General features: G+C 39.6%; 2 protein-coding genes across 3 annotated transcripts; both read left to right on the forward strand.

Annotated features, from left to right (window-relative positions):
* The first annotated feature begins 1,021 nt into the window (after positions 1 to 1,021).
* On the forward strand, positions 1,022 to 9,067 carry smfn (small fragment nuclease). The gene is made up of 7 exons (XM_055660776.1): positions 1,022 to 1,298; positions 2,317 to 2,400; positions 2,510 to 2,587; positions 5,313 to 5,424; positions 6,602 to 6,710; positions 7,509 to 7,562; positions 8,373 to 9,067. Exons 1-7 carry the CDS (start codon positions 1,041 to 1,043, stop codon positions 8,527 to 8,529), a joined length of 852 nt encoding a protein of 283 aa, XP_055516751.1. The 5' UTR covers positions 1,022 to 1,040; the 3' UTR covers positions 8,530 to 9,067.
* A 1,214-nt stretch (positions 9,068 to 10,281) lies between these two features.
* LOC129712389 (mth938 domain-containing protein-like) lies at positions 10,282 to 20,345 on the forward strand. 2 transcript variants are annotated; one of them, XM_055660778.1, is made up of 4 exons: positions 10,282 to 10,439; positions 15,937 to 16,078; positions 17,243 to 17,338; positions 18,538 to 20,345. In XM_055660778.1, the coding sequence occupies exons 2-4, from the start codon at positions 15,947 to 15,949 to the stop codon at positions 18,676 to 18,678; spliced, it is 369 nt and encodes a 122-aa protein (XP_055516753.1). In that variant the 5' UTR covers positions 10,282 to 10,439; positions 15,937 to 15,946; the 3' UTR covers positions 18,679 to 20,345. The 2 variants fall into 2 exon arrangements, with proteins under 2 accessions (XP_055516753.1, XP_055516754.1); XM_055660779.1 differs by lacking the exon at positions 10,282 to 10,439 and adding an exon at positions 12,294 to 12,394.
* The last annotated feature ends 2,349 nt before the right edge of the window (positions 20,346 to 22,694 follow it).

The raw sequence follows: 22,694 nt of genomic DNA on the forward strand, positions 1-22,694 counted from the left end.
AAGCTAGAACTGGAGATTCTGTCGAATCGGTTGTGAGTAATGAGTTTTCAAATATTTTGCTTTAAACAAACGAAATGAATATAACTAACATGTTAACAATGAAACGGTATAATGTAAACATGAAGGTAAAGCAAAATATTTTTTTAAACCTACCTTGTGGGTGGTCTCCAATCTTGGGTCCCCAGTAAATCAATGAGATCTTGGGTCTATAACAACCGATTACACCAGCAAAGATAAAAGGTGAACTGCTGGATGAGGCAGTTGAGGCCAGTTCATTGGCCATATTTAAGAGGGAGTTAGATGTGACCTTTGTGGGTAAAGGGATCAGGGGATATGGAGAGAAGGCAGGTACAGGATACTGAGTTGGATGATCAGCCATGATCATATTGAATGGCGGTGCAGGCTCGAAGGTCCGAATGGCCTACTCCTGCACCTATTTTCTATGTTTCTATCTCTGGAGGGAAATGTTCAGCCGACGGTTCGGGTCCACACCTTGCAGGTGGACTCCAGGCAGTGTCCCTCCACTGATGCTGCCTGACCTGCTAAGTTGCTCCAGCAAATCTCCTGCTTTTTGCTCCAGGTCCCAGCATCCGAAGTCTCTTGTCCCAGCCCAAGCGCCCAGTCTGACGCCGCAGATCCCGGCCAGGCTGTGTCTCGCCGCTGCATCCCAAGCGGCGGATCCAACTCATGGAAGGTGGTCGGTAAGTCCCGGACTTGGTGCACTTCGAGAGGATGGGCGATGGCAGCTTTGTCGGTATCAATGAACTGCGATTTATTCTGCACCAAGGCTCGACGACGGCGACAATATCCATCTATCTATCTCACCGTGCAACAGATGAGGGAGAACCCACAGGACAACTTGCAGCTTCACGTTTAATCTGCAGCGTTAATGGGCATGTACAGTCAATATTAAATAACGCGCATCCTCACTAAATGAAGTGGGAGGATAAACAAGCCAGGCGGAGCTCGACTCCTGGCCTCCTTGACGACATGTTTTTGCGACAATGCGGGAGGGAGAGGGCGAGGCCTGTTGCTAAGCAATGCCGGAGGGCCGATTGGCCGCCATGCTGATGCTGCGTGGTCACAGGGCCGCTCTTAAAGCTAAGAACTTACCCCTTGTCACCGCCATTCAGTTTCCCCGCCGCAGCCATTTCACCGAGCGCTCAGTCGGCCGCCCTCACTCGCCTTCTCCTCATCCACCCTTCGCCTCTGGACCGGCAGCTCGGCTGTTGCCCCGACGTTTGACCACCATGGCAGAGGAGAGTATGGCAAAGAGGATGGTCTGGGTGGACCTGGAGGTAACTTGCTTTGCTGCTCGAAAACTCTTTCAATGCCAAATCTTTCGGTCAGCTTGGAGTCTGGAGAGCGAAAGCAAAGTTTCATCATCCAATTATTGCACAATTTGTAAAAATATTTATTGTACCCCGAAAATAATGTAATTGTTTCATTAAGTGGCTTTTCTTGAATCGTTCCGTGTTTTAATTACGTCACATTTAGGCACTCGTATTTGCCTTTCCTGTTTGACGGATTTTTGCATTTAATCTCATGGGAGAAAGAAATGTATATTTTTGCAGAGATGGGGTAAAGCTAAAACAGTACTGTATATAGTGTGACATTGTTTAATTCCCCATTTTCTCAGTAGTAAAATCACAATGTATTTACTATAAGATCTCTTGAAAATGTTGACATTCAATTCAACAGTGATTTAAATGAGGGAAGATTATTACGCTTGGAACTGTTGTCCTGCATATGTAATGTGCCAGAGTCATATAAATTCTCCAAATTACTTTTATTGCTGGTGAACTGTTTAGTTGATTATGGAGGTGTTCGATGTAAAATGGCCACATGGCACATGGCCACATTATTAAAAAGAACTGGGATATGAAAGTGAATTAAGAGAGAGTTAAACCTAAAGATTCAAGGTATCTGCCCCAGTTGGAAAACTTTAGTGATGTACACAGCTGGGAAATTAATGAAGGAGATACACATGAGAAGTATCTATCCAGTTAAAATTGGTTAATGTACTGAGATTGTAAAATTGAGTAAGCACATTTTGCTCTGCACTGCAAATGAAACATTGGCATGTTGTACTTAATGCTGCAAATAGTGCTAATAATTAAAGGATTAATATGATTATTTTTTTTGCTGTGGAGCTTGTGTAAAAGGATTACATGCTTGGAAGCATTTTTGGAAACTTTCTAGGTTATCAAAGGAGTATTACACTTTATAAAGATACTCATTGCCAATGTGTCTTTTACTATCAATCAAATCTTAATTTGTACTATGGTCTGATAATTTCCTTTTTTACCCAAATAGCTGACCGGATTGGATGTAGAAAAAGACAAAATCATAGAAATGGCTTGCATTATAACCGATTCAGAATTGAATATATTGGCTGAGGTAAGGTGCCTAAAAAATTGACAGGATTCACCTGATAATTGTGAAAGTTGTCAAAATTTGTATTTTTATTTAATTTAACACTGAATCTCTAGTATTTCTTTATTGTCAGGGTCCACACTTGATTGTTAACCAACCAAATGAGCTCCTGGATGGCATGTCAGAATGGTGTGTGGAACACCATGGAAAGGTATAGTATTTCCCACTAATGTTTACATTGGCAGTTCTGCACAGCAAACGTTAAAGTCTCTGCTCTTTTGATCCTGCAAAAAAAATTCTGCTTGCCTTTCAATGGAAGACGTATTACATTTTGTTTGCTATACTCTTACTTTGGTTTATATGTTGCTTTTAATGATTCGTCGTTGAAGTTCAAAAAAATAGAATTAAATCTTTTCTCTAAAAATTGAAATATTGTACTTCAACATTATCTTTGTACATTATTTAAACAGTTTTGATATCTTTGAAGGATTTTCTGTGATATCCTCTGTGGTATTGTGGACTAAATATCTTTTCACTTTTCAAAACTATTTTGAAGATCTTTATGAAATGTTGTTATTTGGCTAACCGACATCTTGATTTCAACTCTGTTCCACAAGGTAAATTGAAAATAAATTTAAGTAAATGTTTTTTGTGAAGTACAATTGTGATAATTGCCATTCTTTGTTTTTGGGGAGATAGAAATAGACGCATTTAGTCTTGCAACAAAAGCACAAATATTTGATTTCAATATCACTTTCCCAAGACAAGAAAATAAGGGCCTGAAGAGGCTACCATGCTATAAAGCCTAATTTTCCATTCAGTATGATCATTGCTTATCTTTGCCAGCCTCGACTATTGTGTCATTCCCCATACTCTTTGGTTCAGTCTTTCAAATATTGTCTCTAACTTAACGTGTAATCATATACATACTTTGCATCTGTTTTCACCAAGGAGAAAGACATTGAAACAGTGAGATCAGTGTGGAGAATACTAATATGCAAGGGCAGTTTGAGATTAAGAAGGAGGTACACTTCAAAAGTGGATAAATCCCAAGGACCTAATGGGATCTTTCCTAGATTATTAAGAGAGGAAGTTGCAGGAGCTTAGACAAAAATCTTAAAATTTTTAGTCAGATGGATTCAGAACTGACATTGATAGAAGACAAAGGGTTATGGTAGAAGGACAATATTCAGGCTGCAGGTCTGTGACTAGTGGAGATCCATAGGGTCCTATGCTGGGGCCTCTGTTTGTGATGTATATAAATGTAGGCGGAAAGGTTACTAAGTTTACAGATGACACCGAGTATTGTGATAGACTGTAAGGAAGTCTATCAAAGTATACAGCATGATATGGAACAGTTACCGAAATGGCAGGTGCAGTTTAATCTGAGCAATTGTGAGATTTTGTACTTTGGGAGGCCAAATGTAAGAGGGACATAGGCACAAAATGCCCGAGTAACTCAGCGGGACAGGCAGCATCTAGAGAAGGAATGGGTGAAGTTTCAGGTGGAGACCCTTCTTCAGTAAGAGAGATATGGGTGTTTCTGTAAATACAGCAATCAGTAGTGAAACTGAAGGTCTCCATACTTCCAGGTTATTTTCCTGTTTTTTATGTAATATTCCCATTGTTTCATATCCTGTATTTTAAGTAGTATAAATCATAGTGTATAGCCAAAATAATGAGATGAAGCAAAAATAAATAAATCTGTTTTTACAATTAAAATATCAGATATGTCCCTGTGTTTTCTTGCCTGTTTTGTGACATTTTTCAAGTGGGATTTCATCAAATCCTTGGGCTAATTTATACCAGAACGATTACACAAATTTTAAATATTACATTTTGATCACAAATTAGTGCAAAAGGATCATGGGTGGGCCAGTTTTTAATGCTGTGGTATTTTGTTATAATTTAATAACTTTCAAATTTGGCCACCCATGTCGCAGGTTGCTATCTTTATTTATGGAAACGCCCATATACAATTAATGACATTACCCTTAACGGCATTGATGTACAGAGGAACCTTGAGATCCAAATTCCTAACTGCAAAAAATGACAATACAAGTAGAGTGGTAAAAGAAGGCATATGGTATGCTTGCCTTTGTTCATCAGACCATTGAGTATTAGAATCGGGGATCCAACTCTATAAGACTTTGATTAGGCTGCAATTGGAGTATTACGTACAGTTCTGGTTGCCATGTAACAGGAAGGATGTGGAGACTTTAGAAAGGATGCAGAGGACGTTTACCAGAATGATACCTGGATTAAGCTACATGGAGAAGTTTGACAGACTCTGATTGTTTACTCTGGAATTTTGAACGTATTAAATTTTGATCAAATTTTCAGGGAGACTTAATAGACGAATATAGATAGTCAGAACCTACTTACCAGGAAGGAAATATCAAATACTAGAGAATATAGCTTTACGGTCAAAGTTTAAAGGCGATGTGCAGGGCAAATTTTTTTTGCAGTGTGGCGAATGCTTGGAACGTGATTCCAGGGATGGTGGCAGATCATGGTGCTTTTAAAAACCTTTGGATATGCATATAGATATATGGGGCTGGAGGGATGCTGATTATGTGCAGAAAGATAAGGGTTGGTCTTTTTCACAAACATTGTGGGCCGAAGGGCCTATTCCTGCGCTATTCTGTTCTATGTTATAATAACTGGAAGCGCATATCTTTATTACAGGAAAATCCTGGCCTTTGGCGTGGGTTTGGTGTAAAAAAATAATAGAAATGGATATTGAATGTTAATTTTAGTATCAACTGTACAAGGTTTGTTCAGTTCACTGATGTTTAAAAGTTGCCACCGAACCATGACGTTGCTGTGGCTGTAGGTTTGATTGTACCAGTGAATAACTATGAACTTTGCCAAGAATTTGTACTTTTGCCTTTGAAACAGTAAGTATATATACTTTGTGATTTATTTCCTTTTAGTCGGGTCTCACACAGGCAGTGAAGGACAGCAAAATCAGCCAGCAGCAAGCAGAATATGAATTCCTGTCCTTTGTACGTCAGCATATCCCTCCGGGCCACTGTCCTCTTGCAGGTATGTTTGGGCAGTTAAATTATTCTCTAGCTTCCATGGGTGTTCTTATTCTGCAGTGCCCATTGTTTCATTTATTTAAAATAAGTCTGCAATTAGAGTAAATATGAACTTCATAATCATACTTTATTAGCCAAGTATGTTTTGCAACATACAAGGAATTTGATTTGCCATATAGTCATACTAATAAAAAGTAACAGATCACACAAATTACATTTTAACATAAACATGCACCACAGTGACTCCTCCACATTCCTCGCTCTAATGGAAGGCAAAAAAAGGTTCAATCTCTTCCCTTCTTTGTCGTCCAGCGGTCAGGGGCTTCGAGCCTTTCGTTGACGGGACAATCTTACTCCCTTAGCCGGAGGCGGGCCTCCTCGTCGGGGCGATCAAGCTCCTGCATCAGGAGGGGGGAGAAGGAGAATCTCTGCTCCCCTGGGCTGGGTGATCTGACGGTCTAGGCGAGTCGAACGTTGTGCGGTTTTGGAGCTTTCCGACGTCAGTCTCTTACCCGAGACTGCAAGCTCCTTGATGTTAAAGTCCGCAGGCCGCGGTTGGAGCATCGATCCCAGGCAAGGGATCGGCTCCGATGGCAAATCCATGTCCCCGCGGTGGGGCTCAAAGTCAGTCCCGAGCAAGGCCTCCAGCTCCACGACGTTAGGCCGCATAGCGACCGGAGATACGACCCGGAAAACAATCGCATCTCCGGCAAGGTAAGAGATTGAAAAAAACGTTTCCCCCTGACCCCCCCCGCCCAACCCCCACATAAAACAAACCAGAGGACATTAACACATACTTTTTAAACACACTAAAAATAACAAAAAAAAGACAAAGGACAGACAGATTCTTCAACTCTTCAAGCAATCAAGACAAGGAATCACATGGGTAGTAAAAGAATTGTCTTGTGAAATAACTTTTCACTTCAAGGCATAGCCCTTCTCAAAATGTTTAATGTCAGAGTAATTCTAAAATGAATGTTTGGAAGAACCTATGATTTTGAATTCTGACCATCCTCCCTGTGCTCAGTTTGAGTGAGTAATTGGTCAGTTATTTTTAAAATTACATTAGATTCTCAGAATTGCTGAGATATGCTGTCACATGGTACATGTCTTTCAAAAGGAGTGGAAAGTTCAAAGGGATGAAGTGCAACAGCAGAAAATTTTATGTTTTTAACTTGCAGGAAGTTCAGTCCATGCTGACAAAAAATTTCTCGACAAGTATATGCCACAGTTCATGGAGCACTTGCATTACAGAATAATTGACGTCAGCACCATCAAGGAATTGTGCAGGTAAAATTTTACAATTGCCAATTGCAGATCATCGCTGCAAAGTGTGGTGCTTACAGCTGCACATAAACTAAGACCATTCAGGTTGCAATTGATGGCTGTCAATCAAGCCCTTGCCATACTGACTTATCAAGATCCTTGATAAACATTAATTTCTTGTTCACGGATAGACTTTTAGCCCCTTAAGCCTATTCCTATATTCTTTAAACCAAAGCTAGTATATGCCATAAATCCATCCACTTGCCATGCTTCCGTATCAAACAATCTTATGTGATCTAGAAAAAACTTCTAATTTTAAAACTTAAACTTTTTGTGGGGGAGTTTAGTCTTAAGTGGTAGGATGTGGGAGGAAAACAGATCACCTGATAGAAACCCACAGTGAGAATTTGTAAACTCCACACAGAGATGGAACCCCAGGTTAGCATCGAACCTTGGTGTCCCATCATGTGAGGCAGTGGCTCTACCAGCTGCACCACTGTGCTGATTTTTGTAATAGATGTTTAAATTAACCAGTCTGGTTTTCTTGCTTCCTGAAAGTATAACACATCTGCCATTTTTTCCCTAATGTAAGTGGTAGTATTGGTCAAGGACTTCTGTACTTGCAAATTCAGCAAAATATGGTGCTTTGAGAGTAACATTGACACTTGGATTTCATAATTCTGTCTCATTTTTATTCAGTAGTACTTTTTCTATTTTATATTTAAAAAAAAAAAACCCTGTTTATCTCTCCTGTTCCATCAGTTGGCGTTGTTCCTAAACCTGATTTAGGTTTGATAGAACTAAGTTCATGTTTTGTTTTAGACGCTGGTACCCAGATGAATTTGAAAATGCACCAAAGAAGAAATTTTCCCATAGGTAAGTAGTACCCACATTTACTATTTGAATAAATGCATTAGAGCAAGTTTGTTTGTTTGTTTAAAATGTTGCCTCTTTAATCAGTTCAAACAATACTGATGTAATACTTAAGGGCGGCACGGTGGTGCAGCGGTGGAGTTGCTGCCTTACAGCGAATGCAGCAGCGGTGACCCGGGTTCGATCCTGACTACGGGTGCTGTCTGTACGGAGTTTGTACGTTCTCCCCGTGACCTGCGTGGTTGTTCTCCGAGATCTTCGGTTTCCTAGGTTAATTGGCTTGGTAAGTGTAAAAAAACAAAAAAACAAATTGGCCCTAGTGGGTATAGGATAGTGTTAATGTGCAGGGATCGCTTGTCAGCACGGACTTTATTTTTGCTTTCTGAAACTATTTAAAGGTTTGGGAGCTGGACAAATTCATTCCACTGCTTTTATATTATAATGTATTGTGAATTTTGGATAATCATGGTTATCTTTGCTCTGTGATATTATGGTTTTTGCTTTATTTTGCAGGAAGGCAGAGTCAAGATAACATAATTGGGGCATTGAGTGTAAAAAGATGAAATTAATAATGTAATGGAAGGGCTGTGCTTAGCTGAGTGCAGAAATGATGGGAGGGAAAAGGGGGAATATGATAACTGCCTAGAATGTGATGGCTTTTTAGTTAAAGTAAATTTTCAAAAGTTGAAAGTACCAATCTTGTGTAATCTTGAGTTTTTGGAATTTAGATTTTTTTGAAGCATATTACTTTTCTTTCAAGAACTCCCCTAAAATGTTATTACTACATTAACTAATTCTGGTTTAATCTTTCAGAGCGTTGGATGACATCCGTGAGAGCATCAAAGAGCTGCAATATTATAGGATGCATGTATTTAAAGAAAGCAAAGCAGAGGAGAAGAAAAGAAAAACACACTTCGAAAATGGTGATAAAACCAAGCGAGAGAGTCTGAATCAAGAGGCTAATAACTAAGAGACACAAACAGCTCTCCCAACTTATCTGAAATGTCCATTTGCCCAATACTTGCTTAAATATGCAATATGATTAGTGACAGATAAAAGCAACGACTAAACCTGCTTCTGTTTAGTCTTGTTTCAATTGTTTTTCTGAGCAATTGCTATGAAACCATAGTAATTAGCTCTTTTCTGTTTTAACTGGAACCTTTAACTTTTAGACGTTAGCAGTTGTATAATTTAGAACACTTGCTTTAAATTTGAACATTGCATAAATCTTGCATCAACTAATTTTCAGGGAGAGGTGGTATTTCGTTAAGCTACAAACTACAAAGAGTAGTGCATGCTCAGTGACTTAGGTTTTTTTTGGCTGATCCCAAGATGCTTTATTTTTTTAAATCATGTGTTGACCATGGATAAGGACATGTTCTGCTTACTGGAGCCTTTTACATTAATGGTTTCACTCGGCCTCAGCTTTGATATATGCCATGTAACTTAAAGAAAAAAACGTTAAATGTAAACCATTTTTATTCTGAATTAAACTCTGTAATAACAAATAGTGTATGTGGGCTTGACTATCACACTGACTATGTAAAAAAAATATACAACGAAAAACATGAACTATAAATTGTAAGATTTGTGTCCAACAGGTTGGGAAGCATTTTATGTTGCTGTTTCAGCTTAATGACCTTTTGTCAGAAGCAATATTACTTAATTATGAACTAACCTCTTGTGGACAAATATATCAATATTTTTAAGATAAATACAAGGTACATGAATCTTTTGGGAAACATTTTATTAAAGGATTTGGAAGTGGGTGGAAAGTATCATTTGAGAGAATATGACCCCATAATAGCATGTCTATTTTTCAATGTGGCCACTGGTGTGAAAGCACTATAGTGCAACTAGTTTCCTAATTTAGTGGCAGTTAGTTGGAAATTAATTGTATCAACGCATGTGAATGGAATGATTTAAGCAATTTAAGTGCCAAAACATTATCTTATCGGTAGGCCAATAATAAAATGATGTACTGAGGCGTGAAAGATAAGTACTTTCACTACTAAAACTCTATCTCTTGTGGTTGATGCAGTGAAAAATGGATGAAATATTTTGGGTTTGTTCTCCCACTTCTATTTTAGTTTCATACTTTATTCTCGCATGTACGAATTTCTTAAACTATTGCAATAGTTGGAATTTCCCTCAGCAAGCCCGAAAACTGGAGAAAGAACAAAGGGAATGGTGATCTGCACAAGTTTTAAACCTATGCAATTTTTATTTATAAGCTCTGTTGCAAAATTACATTTTAAAAGGTTAATTTGACTCCAGCTTCCCACGGTCACGATCCACCATCAATAGGCAAAAGCTGCAATGAGGAGTAGATAGTATAACAAAATAGAATGTACTCTGCAAGCTGAAATTCCTTTAAAGTTGAGCAATGTTTTGGTTCCATAATGTCAAGGATTTTCGTTCATATCTCCCTTACAACAACATTGTGTTGATTAAATTAAATCATAAGACCACTTGTTATTTTAATTGAAGTTAAATTGAAATAACAAGTGGTCTTTTCAATTTAATTAACTTAAATTTTAAGTAATAAGCAGCTTTACATTTATATTGTTCATGCAATTTAATTGCAGACTAAGCAAAACATGCACAAATTTGATTTTTCAATATGTAGACCTTGGAATAGGCATCCATTTTTGAGAGTACAAACTGTATTTCCAAAGTATATTAGGAAATGTAGCTGTATTCTGTGTGGTTCTACAGTGGCAGGCCCTCCGTTTCCATGACGATGGCAGCCTGGCCCAGGGCCACAGGCTTCACTCGGCTCAGCGGCGCTCCTCGGGTGAAAGGAGCCTACGTTATATCTCCGAAGGCGAAGCTGCTTCTGCGAGGGACGGAGTAGGTGCAGGGACGTCGCCGCCCTCGGTGAGAGCGAAGTCGGCCCGAGCATCGGTTTTACTTGTTCAGGGCATGAAGGCCGCGGATTGTGGCTGCAAACTGTCAGCTCACAGATAAACAATTGAAGGAAATTAAATGTGAAATCGGCCCTCAGTGTTATGTTGCTGGCTGCCACGTCAGATCTGGGCAGTGCATGAAACCAGCAATGGGAGTTGTCCAAGTGTGACAGTACCTTTAAAACTGCGGTCTTCTGTTTTACTAAGTCGTTCTGCTTCGGCATTGCCAGAATGCTGCCTGGATTAGGGGGTATTTGGCTCAGGGAGACGTTGGACAGACTTGAATTGCTTCTCAGGAGTGTTGAGTTTGAGGAGCGTTGGACTTGATAGAAGTATATAACATTCTGAGAGGCACAGATTGAGGAGACAGGATCTTTTCCCCAGCATGGAAAATATCAAATACAGGAAGGCATAGCTTGAAGGTGAGAGGAGCAAAGTTTAAAGGAGATGAGCAGGGCATTTTTTTTACACAGAGAATGGTGGGTGCACTGGAATGTACTAGCAGGCGTGGCAGCACATTTTAGGGTGGCATATTGGCTCAGCAGTAGAGTTGATGCCTTATGGCGTCACAGACCCTCGTGCTGTCTGTACAGGGTACACGAAAATGCTAGAGAAACTCAGCGGGTGCAGCAGCATCTATGGAGCGAAGGAGATCGGTAACGTTTCGGGCCGAAACCCTTCTTCAGACTTCACGCTGTCTGTACAGAGTTTGTACGTTCTCCCTGTGACTGCTTTGGTTTTCTCTGGGTGTGCTGGTTTCCTCCCACATTCCAAAGATGAAAAGATGTACTGGTTTGTAGGTTAATTGGCTATGTAAAAAAATTGTAGATGGTCCCTGGTGTTTAGGATGGTGTTGGTGTACGGGGTGATCGCTGGCTGGCTCGGACTAGGGTTGAAGGATCAGTTTCTGCACTAAAGTCTAAAGAGTGGTGCTGGAGGCAGATAGGGTAGTGGTGTTTTAAGAAGCGTTTAGATAGACACATGGATATGCTGGGAACTGAGGAGTATGGATAATGTGTAGACAGATGAGATTAGTTTATCTAGGCATGATATTTGGCACAAACATTGTGGGCTAAAGGGCCTGTTCCTGTGCTGTTCTATGTTCAGTGCAGACATGTGGTGTCATAGGGATATTTCTCTTTTGCAGTCAATGGCTTTTGGATCAAGTTTTCATTTGGATATCGGAGGGAGCTAAAATTAACTTCCAGCTGGGATTAAAGTGTAATTTTGTTTCTGCATTTAATGCATGTTCTGCAAAAAAAATGTGGGATTATCCCTGAGTAATACTTTGATACTTCAGTGGAGTCACATTCTTGAGGCTGAACAACTAAAGCCGGGCAACCTCTGTGAGAAAATCTATTCCTTTTCAGAAACCGCTTAACATACTGAGTATGACCTTGACCCTGATTTGAGCATTTAAAACTAACTTGCCTTAAACAGTATAAAATCTGAAGGTGAATAAGAAGACCATCTTAAGTTTGAACCATATTATGATGTTCTGGTATTTTCAGTCTCAGAAAGATACAGCATAAAACGGGTCCCTCAGCTAATCAAGTTGTGCTGATCATCAACCATCTGTTTGCATTAGATAATCCTGCATTAATTCAATTTATTTTCTTTCCGCATTCACTGCAAGGCAGGAAAGGGGTACTGATTGGGGATGATCAGCCATGATCACATTGAATGGCGGTGCTGGCTTGAAGGGCCAAATGGCCTACTCCTGCACCTATTGTCTTTTGCCTATATTTTACTACTCACTGACACATTATGAGTGATGTACAGTGACCAATTAACATACTAACTAGCACATCTTGTGATATGATAGGAAACTGGAGCACCCAAACAAAACACTCAGTCACAATTGGAATATGCTAACTCCACACATAATACCAAAGGTCAAGATTTATCCCTGGTCACTGTGAAAAGGTAGGTCTATGAGATGTGGTGCCCAACAGCATTCAGTCTACGCTGACAACACCATCACATTTTAAAGTGGTGCGTTTTAGTTATAAACATCCCATCCCAATTTACCTTTCATATTGGGATAAATTTAAAGTGGCAAATGAACCACATGCTGGTTCAAGCAGAGGAAAGCCACAAGCTAGGACTGGCAAACTGCATACAGACAGTACTGGAGGTCAGGATTTTGATTGAGATTCTGATTAGTTCATTGCTCCATGCACCAGGGGTCATAGAAACATAGAAATTAGGTGCATGAGTAGGCCATTCGGCCCTTCGAGCCTGCACCGCCATTCAATATGATCATGGCTGATCATCCAACTCGGTATCCTGTACCTGCCTTCTCTCCATACCCCCTGATCCCTTTAGCCACAAGGGCCACATCTAACTCCCTCTTAAATATAGCCAATGAACTGGCCTCAACTACCTTCTGTGGCAGAGAATTCCAGAGATTCACCATTCTGTGTGAAAAATGTTTTTCTCATCTCAGTCCTAAAAGATTTCCCCCTTATCCTTAAACTGTGACCCCTAGTTCTGGACTTCCCCAACATCGGGAACAATCTTCCTGCATCTAGCCTGTCCAACCCCCTACGAATTTTGTAAGATTCTATAAAATCCCCCCTCAATCTTCTAAATTCTAGCGAGTACAAGCCGAGTCTATCCAGTCTTTCTTCATATGAAAGTCCTGACATCCCAGGAACAGCCTGGTGAATCTTCTCTGTACTCCCTCTATGGCAAGAATGTCTTTTCTCAGATTAGGAGACCAAAACTGTACGCAATACTCCAGGTGTGGTCTCATCAAGACCCTGTACAACTGCAGTAGAACCTCCCTGCTCCTATACTCAAACCCTTTTGCTATGAATGCTAACATACCATTCGCTTTCTTCACTACCTGCTGCACCTGCATGCCTACTTTCAATGTGTTCAAGAAGGAACTGCCGATGCTGGAAGATCGAAAGTACACAAAATTGCCAGCAATTTTGTGTACCGTACCTGCCTACTTTCAATGACTGGTGTACCATTGATGGAAACATTTATGTAACTATTTCCTTGTGTATTCTATCTGTGTCTGCACAAGATTGTTTACCAAAACTGCCTAGGGCACAAGTAATTGACAGGTCTCGGAGATTAAGAGTCACAGAACTTGCAGAACGGCTAATCTTGCTCCAGTGTAACTTTCCACAGCTAAATGTTATTTCCTTTGAATTCTGAGTGTCCTTGTTGATTACCATTTGTCTGGATGCTTTTTTGTCTAAATCAATGTATAAAAGAGATGGTTTTCAGCATTAGCTCAGAGAGGACTCCCACAGACACTTGGGCTCTGTGTGACTCTCTCTCTCACAATAAAGTTCGTTCAGTTTCTACCTCCGTTTTTGTAATAGTCTTTGTTGGAAAATTTCTAACAACCATGACACCCAGGTCTCGTTGCATCTCCCCTTTTCCTAACCGGCCACCATTCAGATAATAGTCTAGTTTCCTGGATAACCTCACATTTATCCACATTAAACTGCATCTGCCATGCATTTGCCTACTCACCCAGCCTATCCAAGTCACCTTGCAGCATCCTAGCATCCTCCTCACAGCTAAAGCTGCCCCCCAGCTTCGTGTCATCCGCAAACTTGGAGATGTTGCATTCAATTATCTTGCCCAAATTATTAATATATATTGTAAATAGCTGGGGTCCCAGCACTGAACCTTGCGGTACCCCACTAGTCACTGCCTGCCATTGTGAAAAGGACCCGTTTACTCCTACTCTTTGCTTCCTGTCTGCCACATCAATCCACATCACTCTATCCACATCAATACTGAACCCCCAATACCGTGTGCTTTAAGTTTGTATACTAATCTCTTATGTGGGACCTTGTCGAAAGCCTTCTGAAAGTCCAGATATAACACATCCACTGGTTCTCCCTTATCCACTCTACTAGTTACATCCTCGAAAAATTCTATAAGATTCGTCAGACATGATTTACCTTTCATAAATCCATGCTGACTTTGCCCAATGATTTCACCACTTTTCAAATGTGCTGCTATCCCATCTTTAATAACTGACTTTAGCAGTTTCCCCACTACCGATGTTAGACTAACTGGTCTGTAATTCCCTGTTTTCTCTCTCCCTCCCTTTTAAAAAGTGGGGTTGCATTAGCTACCCTCCAATCCTCAGGAACTACTCCAGAATCTAAAGCGTTTTGAAATATTATCACTAATGCATGCACTATTTCTGCGGCTACTTCCTTAAGTACTCTGGGATGCAGCCTATCTGGCCCTTGGGATTTATCGGCCTTTAATCCATTCAATTCATTATGAATTGATGGAATTTCTTGTTCACATGAAGCTCTCAAGATTGAAACTGGCTCACAGGAGCTTTGAGGCAGCAGCTCTGCTTGCTGCACCACTGTGTTACCCTTACTTTTGTGACGTTTTACTAAAGAACTGATATATATCAGGCTTCTTGATTACATTCCCGAATAGCATAGATCCAGGTTTGTGATTATGTCGATTTGGTCTCCATTTTAGCTTCCTCCAATTCCCACCACCAAACAATTACCAACACATGTCACTAGGTTAATCCTATTATATGTGCTTTTAAAAGGTCCAAAGTGCTGGAGAACAAGTCAGGCAGTCTCTCTGGAGGATTGGGATTGGTGACGTTTCGAGTTGGGACTCTTCTTCAGAACCGACTTGAATTGTCACTCATCCATGTTCTTCAGAGAAGCTGCCTGACCCGCTGAATTACTCCAACACTTTTATTGCCAACCAGCATCTGCGCTTCCTTATGTTTCCATGTGCTTTTCGCTTTTTCTCATTTTGTAAGTAATATCAGCCAAATACTTGCTGGAATTTCATACGTTAACATGCATTGATACTTCACGGTGCAGAATATCTCCCCCAAGTGATAAAACCAAATTACCCAGACATGATCGAACCTTCACAATTAAAATTTGCTAATTAGTGATTACTTTTTTTAAGTAAAGTCTCCTGTGGATTAACTAATTGTGAATTATAAATCCAATAAGTAGAACATTCTAGGTATAACTGCTATGAAATTCACTAGGCACTAATAGTCGCCTCGGCGCAGAGGGAGAATAAGAAGGGAAGAGACGAAGACTTAAGACTTTTGCCTTCCATCACAGTGAGGAGGTGCCTGGTGAACTCACTATGGTGGATGTTAATTTGTGTCATTTTTAATATATGTAGGACTGCAAGGCAACAAAATTTTGTTCAGACTGCAAGGTCTGAATGACAATAAAGGCTACTTTTACTTTGATAGCAGTCTTTGCATTAGAATTTAAATAATAAAATTTTTCTGGTGACGAAATAATTCAATCAGAAAATGCAATTTTCAAATGGATTATTAGTTTACGTTATGAACTTCCAGTTATAGTATATTGTATCTTTTGGGAAGATGGTCACAAAAAGCTGGACAGGCAGGATCTCTGGACAGAAGGAATGGGTGACTTTTCCAGTCGAGATACTTCTTCAGCCCTTATGTTTCCTTACCTCAACAGAGAATGAAACATGTCTTCGCCCTCTATTGTGTCATTAAGCTGGGGAGAAATGAAAGTTGAGGGCAGTGACACTTTATACAAGGATTGTAAAGTCTGGCCAGGAGGGAAACGAACATGGGACTGGCGAGAGACAGGAACTCAGGTGAGCAGAAATGTCATAATTGCATAAACAATTGTAACCAGCAAAATGCAGTTTAAAATAGCAGCATTCACATGTCGTCTGTTGGCAGAGAACACAAAATAATTTTGTTTTACACTTGAGTAGAATTTCATTGCGAACAGTGTGCTAAAAACAAGCTTATTAATGCCCATATATGTTTTGCAACATTTTCAATTAAAACAGTTATGTTAAATTCAAGGTCTTGCACCTGATATTGCCTTTAGTCCTTTACTATAATGTCACCTCATTGCCAGACATTTGTTTAACCTTTTGCTGCTACCCTCTGGAATTGCTTCCCAACCACCTTCTTCCTTGCTTTCAGAAATCTTTTTTGCTCAACCTATTTCTCAACTCTCCTCTGGTTTCCATTTTACCTGATGTTCCCTTTCATATTCAGTCTCTAGTATTCTGATATCTCTGATACAATATTATGTAAATGGTTAAAGTGCACTTGAGTGTTCTTTAGTTATTTTCTGATGGCTTTTGTTTAGAAGACTTTAACTGTTCTTCTGAATGTATTAAAGGAAGTATCAAACAGAAAGAGGAGCACATGGTAAGAATTACCCCAATTATACATTCACTCAGCAGCTTTAGACCATTCTCATTGAATCTGGCATCCATGAAAGTGAAAAGATATTCACCTGCAATCTGCCATACACACTGACTCTGGAGTGGCCTGGCTTCCCAGTTTGACAATCTTCAGCACTGAAACAATATTAACTAATATCATATTAATATTATACAATATTTCAACAGGGCCTCTAAGATGACATCACTCACAGCACCAATATTCTTATTTGTCACAAAGTGCTGCAGTAACTCAGAGGGACATTCAGCATCTCTGGAGAAAAGGAATTGGTGACGTTTCAGATGAAGACCTTTCTTCAGACTCATTTGTGTTCTGAAGAAGGGACTCGACCTGAAATGTCACCCATTCCTTCCCTCCAGAGATGCCGCCTGTCCTGCCGAGTTACTCCAGCATTTTGTGTCTATCTTCAGTGTAAACCAGCATCTGCGATCCTTTCTACACATTCCTATTTGTCAAGTAGAGTGAATTTGATAGAAAGAAAAAGATTATTCATAACTAAAGTGATTTATTTTAATGACACTAGAGCTCGTCTCCTAAATGTTCCCATGTTCTTGCAGCATCGTCCTGGAGTTCAGCCAGCTGATGTTAATGAAATTGTAAATAAAGGTATCCAAACACTTGTCATTGGAAGGGGGATGGAAAAGGCATTACAAGTAAGTACATTTTCCTTGTTGAACAAAATAAATTGTCAAGCTGCACATGTTTGTGGTTTTTAAATCCTTTTTCGTTTTTTGAAATCCATTGTCTGTATTCAATCAACTCAATAGACCATTTTTAGTTTTGGTGATATGTTTATCATTTATGTATTGACCATACATATTGAAAGAAAAATCTAGCTAACTACCAAGTCTTAATATTTCCCTAACAATCATGAAACTGATGGTGGCAATTAGCAATCTCAAACAACCAGAGTAAAACAATGTTGATCTACACAAAATATGTTATTGTTCCATTAAAAACAAAATTCCCACATGACATTCTCTGGGGAGCCACTATGTAGTTGCTTGGATCAACCTGTAGATAGCAAGTGTTTATAGATTTAAACTGAATTATGAAAGGGTGTGTGCAAACTGTCATACTCGTGCATCTTTACCCGATCCTCCCTTTGCTCCACCTTACCCATTTTCTAGTATCAGAGTATTCACTGACAGCTGTGCATCAGCCAATTAGATAGAGACGAGGTACAGCAATTGTTATTGTACAGCAAAATTAATTTACTGGAAACAATATATCATGTGCCTGGTAATCATTTCCAAGAACATATAGGTAATTTATCCAGAAAACTGCACAGTTCAGTCATGAATGATGGACATAACATTAATATCCAGAACTGTGGTCAGTAAGCTTGATTGACAGGGGAATTACCTAATGATTTCTCCTTTGGCAGGTCATAATGTTATCATTGAATAGTGGCTCCTTTGACATCAGCAATTAGTGGATTTGAGTCCCACCCACATAGTTGCATAATCTGGACAGACATTTCAGTATGGTACAAGGGAATGCAACATTGTCAATTGCCATCTTAGATGAGGATGATATCTTGGACCAAGGCCTGCCTGTGTGTAGATTTTGATAAAACAAATGATCTCAAGATGTGATGAGGGACTATGAATACATTTTAACTTTTTAATCAAATTAAATGAAACTGTGGTATCTTGTGACTCTTTTGACTTTTTGAATAGTGTTATTCGAAATTAATCCTTTAAGCATCAATGTGTTTTTCTTTTTTTGTATGAATATCAAATGTCATATTTTACACATCAGATCCACATTTAGATTTGACCTAGTGTGGTAATGAGTGTACATTTTAACAGATGCCTTTACTGAATCTAATTTACTGTGTGGGTTGCAGGTGCCTGAGGAGACATTGGCTTTCATCAGAAGTAAGGGCATTCATGCCTTAGTTCTGCAAACGGAAAAAGCTGTGGCACAGTATAATAAATTGGTGAAAGAGGGGGTTGCTGTTGGAGGAATCTTCCATTCAACCTGCTAAAGTATCCTGTTATTACACTTCATGTCTTGATTTTACCAAAGGAGAATAACTCACTTTGCTTGGTTGCCAAGGTTAAGCATTCCGTTGTAATTTTTTTAATGCAAGATGAAAAATTGATTACATATGTGGACTGAAAAACTAAAACAGATACTGGTATTTCTATGACAACCTGATAGTTTCATTCCTAGGAAACCTTGTGTTTAAAAAAAAAGAATATTGTCATTAGGGAAAAGGTTAGGGCCTGAAGAGTGCCAGACTTGTAATAACAAAGTTAATTTAAAAAAAAAGTCTTATTAATAGCTACAAATGTATTATTTGTTACTAAAAATATAAAAAGGCTGAATGTAGCGTTGTCTAATTGCACAATAGAAATGATTGTCAATTTCCCAGTGACCACCTACGGTGAATTCTTTTTTTAAAAGACAATGGTGGCTTATTTCTGCCAGGAGGGAGAGGTTACATGAAAAGTTTTTTTCCCCCAAGACTTTTTTTCAGGTCAGCTTTTGATTCGGCTTGTTATTTTCCAAAGTAATTTTGAAGTAGTTCTCTAATTCCCGTTAGAAATTGTCTTATAACCAAATTGGTCAGCATAATACAAACAATTTCCCCTGATATTCAATTTGCATTATTAAAACATATGCTGGACCATAACTAGCTATACTAAAAGATGGTTGGACATTTCATGCAGTCAGTATTTCATAACTTCCACTTCAAAGATTATTTAAACTGTAATAAAGCATTATGTAATTTCTATTTTCGATTTGAATGGCTAATAAACATTCCATGTTGTTTGCTGCTTAAACATGCGTTAAATACTGTTCTATCACATCTAGTCACTTCGCATGTGTTGGATTATAATCAGTACTAGAAATTTGGGACTTCTTCAATATATCTCAACGTACAGAGATGTAGATTTAGTTTTAAAATGGACAATTCCGCAAATAGACTCTTCATTACTAACATAACCAAATGACCTACATTTCTTTCCTGCATCCCACTGCTAATTTGAAAGTCAATGGATCAACTATTTGCTAACTGCCTTCATTGGTAAACACCAGCTGTGGCCTGGGTAGTGAGTTTGACAAAATAATTTACAAGAATTCTGAAGTATCGAGGCTGGAATAAGGACTCGGATAGTAATTATCAACTGATAAATTTGACAAAAATCTTGCATGAAACATTACCTAAATGAAGTCAAATATGATCTTCACAATAATCTCATCATATAGCTATATATATATATACACATACCATCCCACAACCAAATTATAAGTAATAACACTCAAAGTATGATAGTCTAAATCATTCACAAATAGGGATGTTACAAAATCCTTTGCATTACAATTATGCCCATTTAAGTTATTTTACATTTCTTCAACTATACTCCAGTCATAAATGGTTCAACAGCTAACAAGAGGAAAATACTTCAATAATATCCTCATCTTCAACATTGCCCAAGTCTTGGAAATTAGTATCAAAATGAAAACATTTGCAAACCAACTTTAAGAAATTGACCCCTGCTGTCTATATGAGACATGTACCTCCTTTCGAAGCTGAATACGAAAAACTGTGAATACTGTTAATCTTAAATATAAGCACAAAATGCCCAGTTTAACATGTTTGATATCTAACTCTTCCTATGAAAGATAATAAACCTGAAACTTTGACGATGTTTCTTTTCCCATAGATGTTTCGTAACCTGTTGAATTTTTCCAGCATCTCTGTTTATATTCCTAATTAACACTTCTTTGTCTCTTTCCTGTAATGCCTGCCATGCTTGAACGTTCCCATTGCAGCCTGACCTGCTTATATAACATTCAAGCAGTGGGAGTGAAAATGTTATCAGCGCCACTGAAAATGTTAACAGTATCCAATGTAAACTCTTCTAGTTCTTTTGAAAGCTAGCTCACTATGAGATAAATTCCAGATGTTCCAGCTGTACACATGTCATTTCCACCTGGTGACTGTTTCAAGAACAGTCTGGAGTGCGAGTCTTGGGATGGCATTTTCTATTTCTTCACGACTTGCTGATTCAAGTCATCATGCCTATGTCAGCTCTCAGAGCAATCCCAACAATTCATTCCCCTGTAACTCACACAATCATTAATTTCTCCTGCCATACAATCACAATTTACTCTGTGCAATTTACTGTGAACCAGTAACCTACCAACCAGAACATCTTTATTATGGGGAAGGATACCAAAGCAATCAAGAGAAATTCACATAGTCACAGTGAGAATGTACAATGAGCCAAAGCAGATGGCAGCAGAGGTCAGAATGAAACCTGGGTGTCTGAATCGCTGTGACAACCATATTACCCATTGCAGCACCATGCAACCTTTCAGCTGTTTCGGTATGAGGGTGGAGGAGAAGGTAAGGAGATGGTGGTTGGCACGGTGTTGATGATGATAGTAATGTTACTAAATCCAGTTATGTTCTTACCATCTTCTATTACATCCAGAAGTAAGGAATGTAAAACTCCTGCTTACCTGAGGTATTAAAGTTAGCTGTTATACATGGAGTCACTCAGCTGAAATCGGCAATCATAATGCTGACCAAATATTGAATAATCATAGACAACCATAGACCTTCAGAAAGCTATTGCTCTTTCGATGTTTCTATTTATGCATATTAATGATGTTTCGTCCCCCAGTGCTGAAGATTTAAAACAAAACTATAGAGAAGCAAGATGATTGGCCTTTTTTTTTAATTTTATGGAGATTACTTACAACATCCAAAACAGAACATGTTGTGGTAAATTACAAAAATATACATTTACACTTGAAATAAGAAACTTTAATTTGTGTTGCATTTTGCAGGAACAGTGTTCTTACTTTCATGTCATACTATGCATTGAGATGTGAGCAAGCATTGTGTATGACAGTTTAAAGATGATCCCTTAAAGGTTGGAGTCTCTTTAATTTTTCTAATGAAGCATCTTTAAGGAGAAAACTTCAAACAGAACTATAAAAGGAAACATTATACCACAGTCCAAGAATTACAGCATTTTCGTTATCCCTTTTAACATTTAGCACTACAGGTGCACAACCTTTTATCCGGTGTTCCAGAAACCGAAAAGCTCCGAAAACCGGCCATTTTTTCCAGATGTCGTCTGTGCACCAAAGCTCGCGTTTGGCGCCAAACCTGACCCAAAACGACCCACGGTCAACCCAGGTCTGTACTACTGTAGCGGCTGCCTCCTCCCTGGAGACCGGGGAGTCGTCAATAGCTGTAATTAAGTCCATGCTGTGAAGGCCATCTTTGACACCATGTCTGCTTCAAGCACTCTTAATAGGTTATTGTAGTTTTAAAATGCCAATGGTAGTTGTTACTTTGGTACATGAGAAGCTATTAGTTACTGGAGGAATCTGCGCTTGGAAGTTGATTCCTTATATAGAAAATAACTTCACTTTTAATTCTAGTCTGAATCATGGAAATATCCAATCTGTAAAGTATGTTTTAGCTGAACTTAAACATCTGTAAATCATTGCTTAAATGTTAGTCAGTTAGTTTGGAGGGCTTTTATGTGAAGGGGGGTGAAGGGGTAAACTTTAATTCTTAGTCCCCTACCTGGTCGGAGAGGCGGGGAGCGGTCAATGCCTTACCGGGTCGCCATGCAGTAAGCTCCGCAGCGCTGTGGCCGGTGGGGCTGCGGGCGGCGCCAGTTGTAGCTCCGACCCCGGCAACTCTACCCCTGGCTGCGAGGCGCTCCAAATCCAGCGCGGCCCGCGGCCGGACGCCCCAGCTCCGCGAATGTCGGGAGTCGGCGACGTCGCAGCGCTGGGATACCAGCGGGGTGCGGGCAATGCCTTACCGGGTCGCCGTGCGGCAAGCTCCGGAGCGCTGTGGCCGCCGACACACAACATCGCGGAGCGTCGCTGGATTTGGAGCCGCGCAGCCAGGGGTAGAGTTGCCGGGGTCGGAGCTCCAACCGGCGCCGCCCGCGGCTGGACGGAGCCCCCAGCTCCGCGGCTCCAAATCCAGCGACGCTCCGCGAATGTTGGAAGAAGGCGGCC

This window comes from Leucoraja erinacea, chromosome 32 (genome assembly GCF_028641065.1).
Source record: "Leucoraja erinacea ecotype New England chromosome 32, Leri_hhj_1, whole genome shotgun sequence".
NCBI lineage: Eukaryota > Metazoa > Chordata > Chondrichthyes > Rajiformes > Rajidae > Leucoraja > Leucoraja erinaceus.

Excerpts from the sequence above, each read along its gene's own strand:
- smfn (XM_055660776.1), top strand. The coding sequence starts at position 1,041 with ATGCCGGAGGGCCGATTGGCCGCCATGCTGATGCTGCGTGGTCACAGG. Across the intron at positions 6,711-7,508 it reads ACCATCAAGGAATTGTGCAG|ACGCTGGTACCCAGATGAAT; the intron begins GTAAAATTTTAC and ends GTTTTGTTTTAG. Across the intron at positions 7,563-8,372 it reads AAGAAGAAATTTTCCCATAG|AGCGTTGGATGACATCCGTG; the intron begins GTAAGTAGTACC and ends TTAATCTTTCAG.
- LOC129712389 (XM_055660778.1), top strand. The coding sequence starts at position 15,947 with ATGTCTTCGCCCTCTATTGTGTCATTAAGCTGGGGAGAAATGAAAGTT. Across the intron at positions 16,079-17,242 it reads GGCGAGAGACAGGAACTCAG|CATCGTCCTGGAGTTCAGCC; the intron begins GTGAGCAGAAAT and ends ATGTTCTTGCAG. Across the intron at positions 17,339-18,537 it reads GGATGGAAAAGGCATTACAA|GTGCCTGAGGAGACATTGGC; the intron begins GTAAGTACATTT and ends TGTGGGTTGCAG.